This window comes from Saccopteryx bilineata, chromosome X, assembly GCF_036850765.1.
Source record: "Saccopteryx bilineata isolate mSacBil1 chromosome X, mSacBil1_pri_phased_curated, whole genome shotgun sequence".
Taxonomy (NCBI): Eukaryota; Metazoa; Chordata; class Mammalia; order Chiroptera; family Emballonuridae; genus Saccopteryx; species Saccopteryx bilineata.
The window spans coordinates 15,227,467-15,242,414 of NC_089502.1; the positions used below are offsets into that span (position 1 = coordinate 15,227,467).

General features: G+C 40.3%; 1 protein-coding gene across 6 annotated transcripts in view; it reads left to right on the forward strand.

The window, feature by feature from the left end:
- The window catches only part of ZNF280C (zinc finger protein 280C), a 71,290-nt gene extending 56,726 nt beyond the window's left edge, over positions 1-14,564 (forward strand). For 5 of the 6 annotated variants that reach the window (XM_066249401.1, XM_066249404.1, XM_066249406.1 and 2 more), the window contains 4 exons: positions 9,505-9,564; positions 12,514-12,632; positions 12,783-12,818; positions 12,936-13,180. In XM_066249401.1, coding sequence (XP_066105498.1) covers positions 9,505-9,564; positions 12,514-12,632; positions 12,783-12,818; positions 12,936-12,946 — 226 coding nt within the window. In that variant the 3' untranslated portion in view covers positions 12,947-13,180. Of the gene's footprint in view, positions 1-9,504; positions 9,565-12,513; positions 12,633-12,782; positions 12,819-12,935; positions 13,181-13,402 lie in introns of those variants that run through there. The other variant, XM_066249407.1, reaches the window with a different exon arrangement.
- The last annotated feature ends 384 nt before the right edge of the window (positions 14,565-14,948 follow it).

Genomic DNA, 14,948 nt, shown 5'->3' on the forward strand with positions numbered 1-14,948 from the left:
GAAAGGAGGGAGGGAGGGAGAGACACCGATTTGTTCCACTTCTTTATGCATTTATTGGTTGATTCTTGTCTGTGCCCTGACTGGGAATCAAACCTACAACCTTAGCATAGTGGGGACAGTAACCAGATGAGCTACACTGTCCAGGCCTTACCAGTATGAAAGGGAATATACCATTGACTGCAAAGTTTGGTTAATGGTTTTCTGTTCTGTGTGTAAATGAATTATTGTTTTAACTTCTGATCTCTGCTTCCTTTAACTCACTTTCCTTAAAAGCTCTCCTAGTAATTGCAAAAGATTACTTAAATATTTTACTACACTGATGGTAAGTAATGTCATTTAGTCCAAATAACATTTACTTTGAGGATCATTCAGATTGTCCCTACTTAGTAAGTATGTATGTTAAGATTTAGAAAGTGATTATTATTTGTAAGTTATTGTAGAAAATATATTATTAGAAAATAACGAGAACCACCGGTGGAAGCATTAGAACTGGTCGCCATCCGCCTCATTTTTCCGCGAGGAAGTTGATGCCCAGTGAGGCCGAGGGACAGAGAGTGACCGGCGCAGGTTAATGGGAACAGGACATAATTGATTCAGAAGACATCCCAGTCCCCACAGTGTCGATGAGCCAGGCATGTGATATGAATAGCTGGGACACTAAGTCCTGGAGAGCCCTGCAGCTGAGATCATGGACATGTGTTAGCTAAGGAGAGTACAGAACTCAGAGAAAACCAGGACAGGAGCCAAGAAAACCCAAGAGAGGAGGGTGGTGAGCCTACTAGGAGAGAAGCCTCCACTTCCCTGGAGTGAAGAAATCACTTTCCCTGAAATCTAACTACGGGTGGAAGATGGCAGCGGAGTAGGCGGATGCACAGACACCCAGCTCTCAACACCAAACTGGAATACAAATCAATTTAGAAAAAATCAGCATGAAAAACCAACACTGAACTGCAAGAACAGCTCTCAAAAACCAAGGAGCAAAGAGGAAGCCACAATAATCCTGGTAAGGAGTGCCTGAATCTCCTCTGCTTACAGGAAGGGAAGGAGGGGGGTGAGGCTGAGAGCCCAGAGAGGATTTCACAGAGGAAAAAGAGCAGAAACTACTGCTCACAGCCACTTACCTGGCGGCCAGGGAGCAAGGTGGGTTGAAAAGACCAGCTTATCTCCCAAGTGGAAAAGACAGGGAGAGGGACAGACTGTGAGGGGCTAAGGTATGCAAGAAACAAAATAAAAAAGCTGACTCATTTGTGCTGGAGGCGGCCATAGCTGGGGGAGGGACTGAACCTTTCACAAAACAGAGCTGAAGTGCTTCCGGATCAGAGATCTCCGGACATCTATCCAGCTCCAATCAGCACAACAAGACACAGCTGAAAACAAGAAGTGGGGAGGAGGGGCAGTAACTCAGGTCTCCATGGAGATCTGAGATACACCTCCCCCTACTGAAGCTGAGAGAAAAAACCCTGCCCCCAGTGAGATTAGTTGGAGGAAGAGACCTTCAGCGTCTCAGGTTACACCCACAGCATTCCTGGATACAGTTTCAAGGAAGCCCCCTGCTGAGATCAGTTAACAAGACTATCACCTGTTAAGAAAACAAACAAATCAAGACATCAAAGCTGCCCAAATCCGAAAGTGGATTACAAATAATAGCTGATACCAACCCACGAAGACCTAAAAATAACACAACTGAAAACTGGAGGCAGACAACACCAAGCCTAGACTCAATCAACTCTACAAATAAAAAAAGAAGAAGATGAGAAAACAAAGGAGTGCAATCCAAATGAAACCAAAAGAGACACTTTCGAGAGAAGAACTGAGTGATATGGAAATAATCAAACTTCCAGATGCAGAGTTCAAAATAATGATTGTAAGGATGCTTAGGGATCTTAGAACAACAATGGAGGGGGAGTTTGAAAACCTAAATAAAGAAATAGCAAGTATAAAAAAGAATCAGTTGGAGACGACAAATACAATATCAGAAATAAAGACCACAATGGAAGGAATTAAAAACAGGATAGATAGAGCAGAGGATCGAATCAGCGAGTTAGAAGACAACTGGAATGAAGGCATGAAAGCAGAGAAGAAAAGAGAAAAAAGACTCAAAAAGTCAGAGGAAACTCTTAGAGAGCTCTGTGACAACATGAAGAGAAATAACATCCGCATCATAGGGGTTCCTGAAGAAGAAGAAAAAGAACAAGGGATAGAGACTTTGTTCAATCATATCATATTTGAAAACTTCCCTAAATTAATGCAAGAGAAACTCTCACAAATCCAAGAAGCACAGAGGACTCCATTAAAGAGAAACCCAAAGAAACCTACACCAAGACACATCATAATTAAAATACCAAAGCTAAGCGATAAAGAGAAAATATTAAAAGCTGCAAGAGAAAAAAAAGTTATCACCTACAAAGGAGCCCCCATAAGGATGACATGTGACTTCTCAACAGAAACACTTGAGGCCAGAAGGGAATGGCAAGAAATATTCAAAGTAATGCAGAACAAGAACCTACAACCAAGACTACTTTATCCAGCAAGGCTATCGTTTAAAATTGAAGGAGAAATAAAAAGCTTCCCAGACAAAAAACAACTCAAGGAATTCATTACAACCAAACCAATGCTGCAGGAAATATTAAGGGGCCTGGTGTAAACAGATAAAGTGGGAAAAGAATACAGAAAAAAAAAAAAGAAAAAGGAATACACCTTTAAAGAAGAAAATGGCAATAAACAACTACATATCAATAATAACCTTAAATGTAAATGGATTAAATGATCCAATCAAAAGACATAGGGTAGCTGCATGGATAAGAAAACAGGACCCATACATATGTTGTCTACAAGAGACACACCTTAGAACAAAAGACACACACAGATTGAAGGTAAAAGGATGGAAAAAAATGTTTCATGCAAACGGAAATGAAAAAAAAGCTGGGGTAGCAATACTTATATCAGACAAATTGGACTTTAAAACAAAGGATATAGGAAGAGATAAAGAAGGCCACTACATAATGATAAAGGGAGTAATCCAACAGGAAGATATAACTATTATAAATATCTATGCACCTAATATAGGAGCACCCAAATATATAAAACAGATTTTGATGGATTTAAAGGGCGAGATCAACAGCAATACTATAATAGTAGGGGATTTCAATACCCCACTAACATCACTAGATAGATCCTCAAGAAAGAAAATTAACAAAGAAACAGCAGACTTATTGGAAACATTAGATCAACTCGATTTAATAGATATCTTCAGAACCTTTCACCCTAAAGCAGCAGAATATACATTCTTTTCAAGTGCTCATGGTACATTCTCTAGGATAGACCACATGTTAGGGCACAAAAGTGCTCTCAACAAATTTAAGAAGACTGAAATCATATCAAGCACTTTCTCCGATCACAACGGCATGAAACTAGAAATGAATCACAGCAGAAAAGCTCAAAAATTCTCAAACACGTGGAAACTAAATAGCAGGGTGTTAAATAATGAAGGGATTAAGAATGAGATCAAAGAAGAAATAAAGAAATTCCTAGAAACGAATGACAATCAGCATACAACAACTCGAAATTTATGGGACACAGCGAAAGCAGTGCTGAGAGGGAAGTTCATAGCACTACAGGCACACTTTCAGAAGCTAGAAAAAGCTCAAATAAACAACTTAACCCTGCATCTAAAAGAATTAGAAAAAGAACAGCAAGTAAAGCCCAAATGTAGTAGAAGGAAGGAAATAATAAAGATCAGAGCAGAAATAAATGACATAGAGGCTAAAGAAACAATACAGAGGATCAATGAAACTAGGAGCTGGTTCTTTGAAAAGGTAAACAAGATTGATGAACCTTTAAGTAGACTCACCAAGAAAAATAGAGAGAGGACGCAAATAAATAAAATTAGAAATGAGAGAGGAGAAATAACAACTGACACAACAGAAATACAAAATATTTTAAGAAAATACTATGAAGAACTGTATGCCAAAAAACTAGACAACCTAGATGAAAAGGACAAATTCCTTGAAACATACAATCTTCCAAAAATCAATCTGGAAGAATCAGAAAACCTAAACAGACCGATTACACCAAATGAGATCGAAACAGTTATCAAAAAACTCCCAACAAAGAAAAGTCCGGGGCCCGATGGCTTCACAACGGAATTCTACCAAATATTCAAAGAAGAACTAACTCCGATCCTTCTCAAACTATTTCAAAAAATTCAAGAGGAAGGAAGACTTCCAAGCTCCTTTTATGAGGCTAGCATAATTCTGATTCCAATACCAGGCAAAGACAACACAAAGAAAGAAAATTATAGGCCAATATCTCTGATGAATATAGATGCTAAAATCCTCAACAAAATATTAGCAAACCGGATCCAACAATATATGGAAAAAATCATACACCATGATCAAGTGGGATTTATTCTGGGGAGGCAAGGCTGGTACAATATTTGTAAATCAATCAATGTGATTCATCACATAAACAAAAAGAAGGAGAAAAACCATATGATAATTTCAATAGATGCAGAAAAAGCATTTGATAAAATCCAGCACCCATTCATGATCAAAACTCTCAGCAAAGTGGGAATACAGGGAACATACCTCAACATGATAAAAGCCATCTATGAGAAACCCACAGCCAACATCATACTCAATGGGCAAAAATTAAAAGCAATACCCTTAAGATCAGGAACAAGGCAGGGGTGCCCCCTTTCACCACTCTTATTTAACATAGTCCTGGAAGTCCTAGCTACAGCAATCAGACAAGAAGAAGAAATAAAAGGCATTCAAGTTGGAAAAGAAGAAGTAAAACTATCATTATTTGCAGATAATATGATATTGTATATAGAAAACCCTAAAGTCTCAGTCAAAAAACTACTGGACCTGATAAATAAATTCAGCAAAGTGGCAGGATATAAAATCAATACTCAGAAATCAGAAGCATTTTTATACACCAACAATGAACAGTCAGAAAGAGAAATTAAGGAAACAATCTCCTTCACAATTACAACCAAAAAAATAAAGTACCTAGGAGTAAACTTAACCAAGGAGACTAAAGACTTGTACTCGGAAAATTACAAAACATTGATAAAAGAAATCAAGGAAGATACTAACAAGTGGAAGCATATACCGTGCTCATGGTTAGGAAGAATAAACATCATTAAAATGTCTATATTACCCAAAGCAATTTATAAATTCAATGCAATACCAATTAAAATACCAATGACATACTTCAAAGATATAGAACACATATTCCAAAAATTTATGTGGAACCAAAAAAGGACACGAATAGCCTCAGCAATCTTAAAAAAGAAGAATAAAGTGGGAGGTATCACACTTCCTGATATCAAGTTATACTACAAGGCCATTGTACTCAAAACAGCCTGGTACTGGCATAAGAACAGGCATATAGATCAATGGAATAGAACAGAGAACCCAGAAACAAACCCACAGTTCTATGGACAACTGATATTTGACAAAGGAGGTAAGGAAATACAATGGAGTAAAGACAGCCTCTTTAAGAAATGGTGTTGGGAAAATTGGACAGCTACCTGCAAAAAAATGAAACTAGACCACCAACTTACACCACTCACAAAAATAAACTCAAAATGGATAAAAGACTTAAATGGAAGCCGTGAAACCATAAGCATCTTAGAAGAAAACATAGGCAGTAAGCTCTCTGACATCTCTCACAGCAATATATTTGCTGATTTGTCTCCACAGGCAAGTGAAATAAAAGACAGGATAAACAAATGGGACTTTATCAAACTAAAAAGCTTCTGCACAGCTAAAGACAATAAGAGCAGAATAAAAAGACAAACTACACAATGGGAGAATATATTTGACATTGCATCTGATAAGGGGTTAATAACCAAAATTTATAAAGAACTCGTAAATCTCCACACCAGGAAGACAAACAATCCAATCCAAAAATGGGCAAAAGAAATGAATAGACACTTCTCCAAAGAGGACACACAGATGGCCAATAGGCATATGAAAAAATGTTCAACATCACTAATGATTAGAGAAATGCAAATTAAAACCACAGTGAGATATCACCTCACACCAGTCAGAATCGCGCTCATCAATAAAACAACACAGAATAAGTGCTGGCGAGAATGTGGAGAAAAGGGAACCCTCTTGCACTGCTGGTGGGAATGCAGACTGGTGCAGCCACTGTGGAAAACAGTATAGAGATTCCTCAAGAAAATAAAAATCGAGCCCTGGCCGGTTGGCTCAGCGGTAGAGCGTCGGCCTAGCGTGCGGAGGACCCGGGTTCGATTGCCGGCCAGGGCACACAGGAGAAGCGCCCATTTGCTTCTCCACCCCTGCCCCTCTCCTTCCTCTCTGTCTCTCTCTTCCCCTCCCGCAGCCGAGGCTCCATTGGAGTGAAGATGGCCCAGGCGCTGGGGATGGCTCCTTGGCCTCTGCCCCAGGCGCTAGAGTGGCTCTGGTCGCAACAGAGCGACGCCCCAGAGGGGCAGAGCATCGCCCCCTGGTGGGCAGAGCATCGCCCCCCCGGTGGGCGTGCCAGGTGGATCCCGGTCAGGCACATGCGGAAGTCTGTCTGACTGTCTCTCCCCGTTTCCAACTTCAGAAAAATACAAAAAATAAAAATAAAAATAAAAAAATATTTGGTATATATATACTATGGAATACTACTCAGCCATAAGAAATGATGACAATAGGATCTTTTACAACAACATGGATGGGCCTTGTTAACATTATACTGAGCGAAAGAAGTAAATCAGAAAAAACTAAGAACTATAGGATTCCATACATAGGTGGGACATAAAGATGAGACTCAGAGACATGGACAACAGGGTTGGGGTTACAGGGTGGGGGGAGGAGAGGGAGGGGCATGGGGGAGGGGAGGGGCACAAAGATCATGGCTTTTCAGCATTTGCCATATTCCCCCCTTAATCTATAGACAGACAGCAAATATTTACTTATGGTGTTTCCACTATAAAGACTGCTGTCTTAGGGACAAATGCTGATGAACTATTTTAGCAGTTCCTCCTCCTTCAAAGACTTATATGTCAACATAGAGCTCCATGTTTCATAGGACATACTCAAGCTCACTTCATGCTCCCTGGAGCTTTAGCACAAGGGAATGCCCCCTTTTTTTTCTTTTCTTTTTTTTTTCTCTTTTATTTTTTTTATTGTTGTATTTTTTCTTTTCTTTATTTTTTGTATTTTTCTGAAGATGGAAATGGGGAGGCAGTCAGACAGACTCCCGCATGCGCCTGACTGGGATCCACCTGGCATTCCTACCAGGGGGAAATGCTCTGCCCATCTGGGGTGTTGCTCTGTTGCAACCAGAGCCATTCTAGTGACTGAGGCAGAGGCCGTGGGGCCATCCTTAGTGCCCGGGGTGGCTTTGCTCCGGTGGAGCCTTGGCTGCGGGAGGGGAAGAGACAGAGAGGAAGGAGAGGGAGAGGGGTGGAAAAATAGATGGACGCTTCTTCTGTGTGCTCGGACTGGGAATTGTACCCGGGAATTCTGCACACCAGGCTAAGGCTCTACCACTGAGCCAACCGGCCAGGGCCTAGGAATGCCCTTGTTGTTCAAACTACCCAAAACAAAATTATATAGAGCAACCATGACAGACCGAGCAAGTCAGTCTCATACTATACATCACCAGAACGCTGCAGCCTGGTGTAAACAGTTTCAACTTTCTCGGGAAGCAGCACGGCAGATTGGGAAATCCTGTCCAAGGGGTCCTATACTGCCCCTTCATTTAGAGTTAACCCTCAAAGACCCCTATCAGGACAACTTTGGCAGATGGATGTTACTCGTATACCTTCATTTGTCAAACAGTCGTATGTCCACATTACAGTGGATACATATTCCGGATCTATAGTAACCTCTGTCAGAACAGGAGAGGCTGCTAAGCATGTTATAGCTCATTGTCTGTATGCATTGTTCTATTATTTGATTTCCTAAACTGGCTAAACTGATAATGCTCCTGCATATGGAGCAAAAGCATTCACTGTATTTTGTCATGCTTACAATCTTTAAAGTTAAGGTATTATTAAAGTGTACTCAGCAAACATTTTAAGGTCAATTTAAAAAAAAAATTTAAAGGGGGTAGTCATATCCTGGAACTCCTACGGTTCTACCATATCATACTTTTTACTTAAAAAAAAATTTTTGCATTTCTTTTGAATGCTGATGAACAGGAGACACCAAATCTTTTTCCCTTGCAAACTACTACCTTCTTTATTAGATCCAGCTAATAACACTGTTTTGTCTTTTTCCACATAGCTCCAGATATATGGAAAAGATTTATATAGGCGGATGGGGATCCTCAAACCCCTCAGCGAGATCTTTGGAGCATGGCTTTTAAGATACCTAGAGGCAGAAAAAGCCCAATAGAGATCAGGGGAACTACCAGCTTTTAGGATACACCCTTAAAGGCTCCAATGCCCCAAAGGGGTCTCATAGGATGCCATCTGGGCCCTGCTTCAATAGTGGAAAGGAAGGTCATTGAGCTAAAGCCTGCCAGGCTTACATGCCTCTGCTGTGAGGAAACAGGGACACTGGAAGGTAGGCTTTCCCCTCACTCCTCTAAGGGAGGGTTCAGTCTCTTCCAGCCCTGCTCCAGCCACCTATGACCTAACCTTGCCCAGAAAGCTGGGGTTTGCCACTGAAGGCTGAAGGTGCCCAGGGCCGTCGGCCCCATCTACAACACTGTGGACGAGCCTAGGGTATTTCTTCCAAGAAGCAGGTAAACTGATCTCATTTGCACAAGGGCCACTTACCTATGTTTTGCCTGAATAGTCATGTTTTTTATTCTTCCCTCAAAGATCTCTGTTGTGGGTGTTGATAGTCCTATTTTCTGCTGCTTAGCTTAATATATAGTGTTTCCTTTAAAAACAAACAAACAATGCTCTCAGGGAAATATATTGTTAGAAAATACACAGATAGCCCTGGCCGGTTGGCTCAGCGGTAGAGCGTCGGCCTAGCGTGCGGAGGACCCAGGTTCGATTCCCGGCCAGGGCACATAGGAGAAGCGCCCATTTGCTTCTCCACCCCTCCGCCGCGCTTTCCTCTCTGTCTCTCTCTTCCCCTCCCGCAGCCGAGGCTCCATTGGAGCAAAGATGGCCCGGGCGCTGGGGATGGCTCTGTGGCCTCTGCCTCAGGCGCTAGAGTGGCTCTGGTCGCAATATGGCGACGCCCAGGATGGGCAGAGCATCGCCCCCTGGGGGGCAGAGCACCGCCCCTGGTGGGCGTGCCGGGTGGATCCCGGTCGGGCGCATGCGGGAGTGTCTGACTGTCTCTCCCTGTTTCCAGCTTCAGAAAAATGAAAAAATAAAATAAAATAAAAAAAGAAAATACACAGATAAAGTGAAATGTAATAAATCTTTTGAGGTAAACAGATGACTAATAGAATTTTGTAATTTGGACCTGGGTCTTTCATTCAAAACTAATAAACTAAACAAATATTTGAAATATGGTTGTAAAATTAATATGACTTATTGTGTAATACAGTGTTATTTCTCTCTTATCTCTCCAGCTCTCACAGCAGCTATTTAACTAAACCGTCTCTTATTAGGAGGCATTGTGGAACTGTCAGGTAACTTGTTGATCTTTATCCATTTCATCTGTTGAAATATTACAGTAAATTTTCTTAACCTGCTCTCAGAGTGCCTAGTGTGGAAAATGGAGTGATTGCTATTGGACATGATAGAGTTCTATTCATTTTACCCTTAGTCAAAGGGGAGATATAGTCTCTGGCTAAACTTTCAATGATGTTAGTAATTAAGATGAAACTTTCATGGGTTTGTTTTAAAAAATTGAAAACAGGACTCTCCAACAATGCTTGAATTCTAAAGATATTTAAGATACCTGGTAAAGTGTATAACACTTTTTTGTTTTGATTAATATATAGCTTTATAATTTGTGAAATTTTTTTTCTTTTTAAAATAAAGTATACAACTTGTTTACTGTATGCAGGAGGAACTGTTGATGAGTCTATCTAAGGTAGTAATAATTAATTTCGGTTATACCACATACATTTAACTCAGAATCACTAAATTTAACTACAGTAATACAAGGAGGTTTGTAATGAGCACCCTGAGAGCTGATGATTTCAGAGGAGAGTTTTTTACTTATACAAAGAGAAATAAGGGCATTCCAGGTAGAAGAAATAGCTTGAATAAAAATGCAGAAAGGAAGACTGACCAGGTGGTGGCACAGTGGATAGAGCGTCAGACTGGGATGTGGAGGACCCAGGCTCAAGACCCTGAGGTCGCCAGCTTGAGTGCGGGCTCATCTGGTTTGAGCAAAGCTCACCAGCTTGGACTCAAGGTCGCTGGTTCAAGCAAGGGGTTACTCGGTCTGCTGGAGGCCCACGGTCAAGGCACATATGAGAAAGCAATCAATGAACAACTAAAGTCTTGCAACGAAAAACTGATGATTGATGCTTCTCATCTCTCTCCGTTCCAGTCTCTCTGTCCCTATCTGTCCCTCTCTCTGACTGTCTCTCTGTCTCTGTAAAAAAAAAATGCAGAAAGCAAAAAGGCTGAAGTCATAATACTGTTTGGATGGAGCATGAAGTTCATATAAATAATATTAAGATCAAAATTTGGGGGAGCCTGACCAGGCGATGGCGCAATGGATAGAGCATCGGACTGGGATGCGGAGAACCCAGGTTCGAGACCCCGAGGTCGCCAGCTTGAGCACGGACTCATCTGGTTTGAACAAGGCTCACCAGCTTGAGCCCAAGGTCGCTGGCTCGAGCAAGGAGTCACCTGGTCTGCTGTAGCCCCCCGGACAAGGCACATATGAGAAATCAATCAATGAACAACTAAAGAGCCGCAACAAAGAATTGATGTTTCTCATCTCTCTCCCTTCCTGTCTGTCTCTCCCTACCTGTCCCTCTCTTTGACTCTCTCTGTCTCTGACACACACAAAAAAAAATCTGGGGGAATAGTTTATATCCAGATTGTGGAATCCTTGAAAAAGATTAGGAAATTTGGACATTTAATTTAGGACATTGGAGAAACCACTGGTATTTTGTGTAGACTCAAGAGCACTAAGGAAAGAGCAGTTTGGAGGGTATAAAGGGTGACTTGTAGCTGTATAAGGCATGTAGACTAAGACTATCACGGTAGTTAAGATGAATTTAGTCCGAGCCTGGGTTAAGGGGGTGAGGTAGTACTGGATCATTTTTAAGAACATGGGCTCTGGAATCCAAGGGCTGAGTTTCAAACCTGGTCTGTCCTCGTTAAGTCATCAAACCTGACCCTATCATTATATAATTATAGCACCTACTTCTTGGGGTTTCTGTAAGATTTACATAAGATGCATGTCTAAAACTCTCAGCCTGACACCAAAAACGCTCAACAAATTGTTAATATTACTAAATGTTTGAAATACAGTTTTAAGGAAAAAATTGAGATACCTACAATTTTGAGCCTTTGTGTTTTGGAGACATGACACGTAAGAGAGACTGTTCAGGAGGAATTGTCAGGGGTGGGGAGGAAAACACACAACTTCAGGTTTCTGAAGGTCGTTTCTGATGGCTCCCCATGACAGCCAGGTGTAAATACACAGGAGACAGTTCAGACTAGAGCTGCAGGGAAGAGGGCAGTCTAGGTGCTACCGTGTTTTATTGCTGTAGCGGTGAAGTGCTTACATTTCAAGTATTTCCATTTAAAATGAACTAAGAAGTATTTATGATTTGTTAAGCTAATAATAATAATTACATTATTATTCAATAAATTATTAATTGCTTTTTTTTTTTCCAGAAACAGATTGAGAGTCAGAGAGAGGGATAGACAGGGACAGAGAGATGAGAAGCATCAATCATTAGTTTTTCGTTGTGCATTGCGACATCTTAGTTATTCATTGATTGCTTTCTCATATGTGCCTTGACTGTGGGCCTTCAGCTGACTGAGTAACCCCTTGCTCGAGCCAGTGACCTTGGGTCCAAGCTGGTGAGCTTTGTTCAAACCAGATGAGCCCGCGCTCAAGCTGGTGACCTCAAACCTGGGTCTTCTGCGTCCCAGTCCGACGCTCTATCTACTGCACCACCTCCTGCTCAGGCTATTAAATGCTTTTTAAAGCCTTCCCCTTTTTTCTGATTTTATTGTCTCTTTAAGATTTTAGATTGTAGGCTCCATGGAGTGTATACAGAAGGTCCTCAGCAGATGTCTGGTGAATGAATGCCCTAGTCTTGCTTTGCAGATAGGCTAAGGCACAGAAAGAATGTGCCTTATACAGTCATACAAGTTGTTAGTGTGGCCACAACTGGGCTTTAGGTCTCTTGACTCTTTTAGCAGCTGGTCTGAGAAGGAACAGTTTATAAAGCACCAACTGTTAGTCTAACTTAGACATGGCTATGCTGTTTTCTAAAGCACCATTTCAGATATATCAGGGTTATGTAACAAAATTGAAAAGGGATGGTCATGATGCATAAAAAGCAAATCAAGAATTACTACTTGGAAAAATAATTATTGAACCTGTATATGGATTTTTGTAAAAGATAAAAACCTTTCTTTCTGTCTTCTTATTTTCATAGGGGCATTACTTTAGTGTGCCTTAAATGTGATTTCCTGACTGATTCTTCTAGTTTAGATCGTATGGCTAAGCACTTAAGTCAACGCAAAACTCATACTTGCCAAGTTGTAACAGAGACTGGTACGTATATATAATTGCGTTACTTTGAATTTCTGATATTTAGTCCTTTATTTTTAATCAGGCACAATGTGGGGTCTTAATTTTATTAAATTGATAGTCTCACTCACCATATATGCTATTTTAAATGTAAAACTCTTCTTCTAATTTCAGTTCCCAGAAGGACCTCAACTCGGAAAACACGCCGGAGTAAGTTTTTCATTCAGTGCATTTTTCTTTGATGAATTTTAGCACTATTGCACATTGTTAATGTATTGTTCAGAAAAATGAAAAATATTATTTTGGCTTTTGTTTTTGTTTTTAAAGCTGCTTGTTGAAACAGATCCCTGCTCTATGGAGTTCGTGCAGCCTGGTGCGAGACAACTTGGAATTTCCTAAGTTCAAAGTTCTGAAGTGTTTGCTCACATGAAAGTAGTTAGACAGCCGAGTTCATGACACTAGCTCTCATTCCTCGGCTCTATCCAGCTGCCAGGCGGCACTGGTTCCTACTCCACCGTATCTTTGTGTCTGGTTAACATATGTATCTTAATATACATTTATTTTCTCCAGTTGGCTCCCTCCAAAAGGAACTTTGTTTGCTGTGCTCTTTCTTGCTTTGCTTAAAATAATTTGTGTTCTTCTCTGCTGTGCTTGCCTTCAGAATATTGCATTCTAAATGATGTGGCTATTCATCTGTTTTTGTCTGATTCCTTAGTTCATTTCCTATAAATTTTACATTTTGAGGTCAGATAGTTGTCTTCTCGTTTTGTGTCTGTGGTGGTTCTATTTTTCAGATGCAGAAGCAACACAAAAAGTTTCAAAAAATGTCCAGGGTACTCCTGGCCGGTGTCCCCTGTCATTGGACACAACTGATGCCTATCCTCTCTTTGCAAGGAATGTGAATCCTTTACCTTTGAGACCTCCTCTAGGTCGTGGCCTTTGGAAATCAGATCTTGGGGAAAGCTCTTTCCTTCGTGACTGGCTGATGCTGATTAGCAAGAGATGACCTCAAGGCCCACCCAATTGAGCACAGCTTCCCAGTGGGGGCTTTGGTTCTCGATCTTAAGCCTACGGGTCAGTTCTGACCAAGAAAGCCCTTCGGATCACAGCTTTGTCACCCGAGTTGGAGTTTAATTGTCCTGGCTGCTTTCCTTGAGTCTTCTTCTAGCATGCATACAGGCCAAGGGATATAAAAACTGGCTGTGTAGGGAACCGTGGTTACCTGTGTGCTCTTGGGCAAATTGTGCTTCTAAAATTACACTTCCAAGGTTACAATTCTTTGTACTGTCATTTAAAGTTTTATCCAGTATTAACCGTAGGATTTTATGACAGTACTAGTATTTTTTAAAGTTTAATATTTCGTGGTTTTATGTTGTTCTTCAGCAAATTTATTGATGTCTCTTTTGTTATGTCTACTTTTATCTCTTTTCTTTAAAACTTTTTGTGTATTTCTTTTGTTAAAAATCCCTTAAAATTCTCTACAGATTTTATATAGTTTCTCAATTTGGTAATTGTTCAGACCGTAAGATGTTTTACTTCCTCTGTCCATCTTAGGAATATTGTTAACATTACTTTAGTGATTGTAAGTTCAGTGACATAAAGAATTGGCAAAAAAAAGACTTTCTGTACCACCCATGGGCGGGTGAGGGGCTTCTCGATATCCCCTCCTTCCCTGCTGCCATGCTGGTAATTTTAACACCTTGAAAACGTCTTCAAATTACATTTCTGTACATCTAATACATAATATCTTCTTAGCCATTAATGTAATCCCTTTGGATAAAGATAATATATTCAAAAATATTGGGACCAAAAAATTGCACTTGTTTCTTGCCCATATATATATATAGATGTATATTTTTTTTAATTTGGTGTTTGTTTATTTTGGTTACATTGATTATAGATTTGCTGAACAGTTTTGATGTTATTTTTTTAATAAAACGTGTATTGTTGAAGTGCCTCAGGAGTTATTTTCTAAGAACATATAAAGCTATATATTTTATCATATAGCTAGGAACATTGCTTTGCTCCTTAAATGGAAGTTTGACCACCTAGCCTACAGACTGAGAGCTTATCAAGTGCACATACCATTGTGTTCCTCCAGCACAGTTAAAAGCTCACTATTTGTCTTTACTCATAATTTCTTAAAGGCTGCCGAGAGTTCCTTTGTGATCTTAATAACTGTGAACATGGTCAGGCTCTGAAGTTTCTTGATTCAATTATGAGTGGTTTTTCTTCTCTTAACATCACAACTCTTGAACTATACTTTGAAACTGCCTTAGTCCATTTGGGTTGCTTTAACAGAATATCATAGACTGGGTGGTTTTATAAACAGTAAAATTT